This window comes from Nanorana parkeri, unplaced genomic scaffold, assembly GCF_000935625.1.
Source record: "Nanorana parkeri isolate BGI_ZX_2015 unplaced genomic scaffold, ASM93562v1 scaffold1765, whole genome shotgun sequence".
NCBI lineage: Eukaryota > Metazoa > Chordata > Amphibia > Anura > Dicroglossidae > Nanorana > Nanorana parkeri.
In genome coordinates this window covers 237,165-238,907 of record NW_017308033.1, presented here as the reverse complement: position 1 = coordinate 238,907, position 1,743 = coordinate 237,165, and the positions used below count along the sequence as shown (strand labels likewise).

Genomic DNA, 1,743 nt, shown 5'->3' with positions numbered 1-1,743 from the left:
CCATTTTTTTTTTTTTTTTTTTTTTTTATTCTTTATTTATAGACAATAAGGGTGGGGTACATTGAACAAAAACCTGAGGAGGCCACATGGTCTCGCATAATGTTTAAGTGATCACACATTCTAGTGACCGGTCACACATTCTAACCCAGTCACAATCTGTGATAGAACACCGGCACGACGCTGATTGGCCGGGAGACCGGCTTCCCAGCCAATCAGCATGGAGCCGCTCTAAACTGTCCAGGATTGGAAGTTTCCCTTGTTGCTGAAGACCCGGTCCTTGGCAATGTCTGAGGATCTCCTCGTGTGCTGATCTCTCTACTTTGTAATCTTTACTTTGTAACTTTTCTCTAATAAATGAGCCTTCATTGTGAGCTCAGGTTGTTATTCCTCATCACCATGTTCATCTCACACGTCTCGCTGTGTTCCAGGAGCGAGCCTCCCAGACAGAGCCACCTCCGAGGGCCACCTTCTCCTCCACCGCAAACCAGGTACCGTTATTCTTCCTTCCACTAATAGAATAAAGTAGGAGAAGTGTTTTCTAGCACTGCCCTGAATGTATCGCACAATACAGCAAACAATAACCTTGAAATAACGTTCCTTTATAGGGGTGAAATTACTAATCAACCAACGTCAGTCTATTTGACAAAACAATTCAAAAAGTGAGCCCAAATTTTAATAAGAACCCTCGCACAGCCCCGAATCTAACACTTACTAATGATCAAATGTCCACTAAAGCCGCGGCAGGTGGAGGGGGCGGGATCTATGTACAGGCACAGCCACTGATTGGCTGTTCTTGTGGCACCCTGTGCCCGCAGCTTTGCCCCTCTACTCTTAATTCGAGGGGAGCCTAGTGCTGGGGGAAGGTAAGTAATATATAGGGCAATGAGTCATTTTTAGGTTAGAGAATTTGTTAAGGGGCTTGAACAGTTTTAAACTCATCTCCTGGCAAAAAGTCAGCTGCCAACTCCTCTTCTAAGACCTGAGAGGACGGCGCCACTGGAAAGCCGATAGGAAGTGCTCATGTCATGCAGGCGGTGATGTGGACACCCCAAAGGACAGAACCTACTGATAAAAGAAGAAGAGAGAAGACTCGGCAATGGAGGACAGAAAGTGCCCATGTCATGCAAGCTGTGACTGATGCCAGAAGAAGGACCTTGCCGCCTGCAAACAGGAGAAGAGAGAAGACTCGGGAATGGAGCGTCACCTGATCACGCTCTTTAAAAAGGGCATTTCGAATTTTTGTGTTGTAATGCCAGTGATCACTTAGAGGGGTCGGGGGTAAGGGGAGCCCAGAGATGAGCTTTAGGCCTCATTCACACACAACGCAAGAGCAAAATTGTATATGCGCGTATATACGAGCGTATATGCGAGCGTATATATGCGTGCACTATTTGCAGCATTCCTAATAAAAATTTTAATGAACTGTACGCGCGTATATATGCGCAAACATGCGTATGCGCGTAAAATACGCAGAAATGCGCTGCCCGGACCCATCTCTGTTCCATTCTGTTTTTGTGCATTTTTACGCTATGCAAATATACGGCTCCATACGCGACTATGTGTATGGAGCCATTTATTTGCATATGGTACAATACGCACATACGCGCATATACGCGTGGCAGTGTGAATGAGGTCTTAAAGCCTATCTTTGGGAAAACGACAACATATGCTGCAATACTCACCTCCAGAGCTCTCCCATGTGCAGGAGAGATGCTGGTTTATGTCAAAGGGGACATAAACCCC

At 46.0% G+C, this 1,743-nt stretch overlaps 1 protein-coding gene across 1 annotated transcript in view; it reads left to right on the top strand.

Moving 5' to 3' along the window:
* DNAI1 (dynein axonemal intermediate chain 1) overlaps positions 1-1,743 on the top strand; it is a 140,556-nt gene that overhangs the window by 9,146 nt on the left and 129,667 nt on the right. Inside the window, exon 10 of the mRNA XM_018571473.1 lies at positions 429-488. Within this exon, the coding sequence (XP_018426975.1) occupies positions 429-488 (60 nt within the window). The remainder of the gene's footprint in view (positions 1-428; positions 489-1,743) is intronic.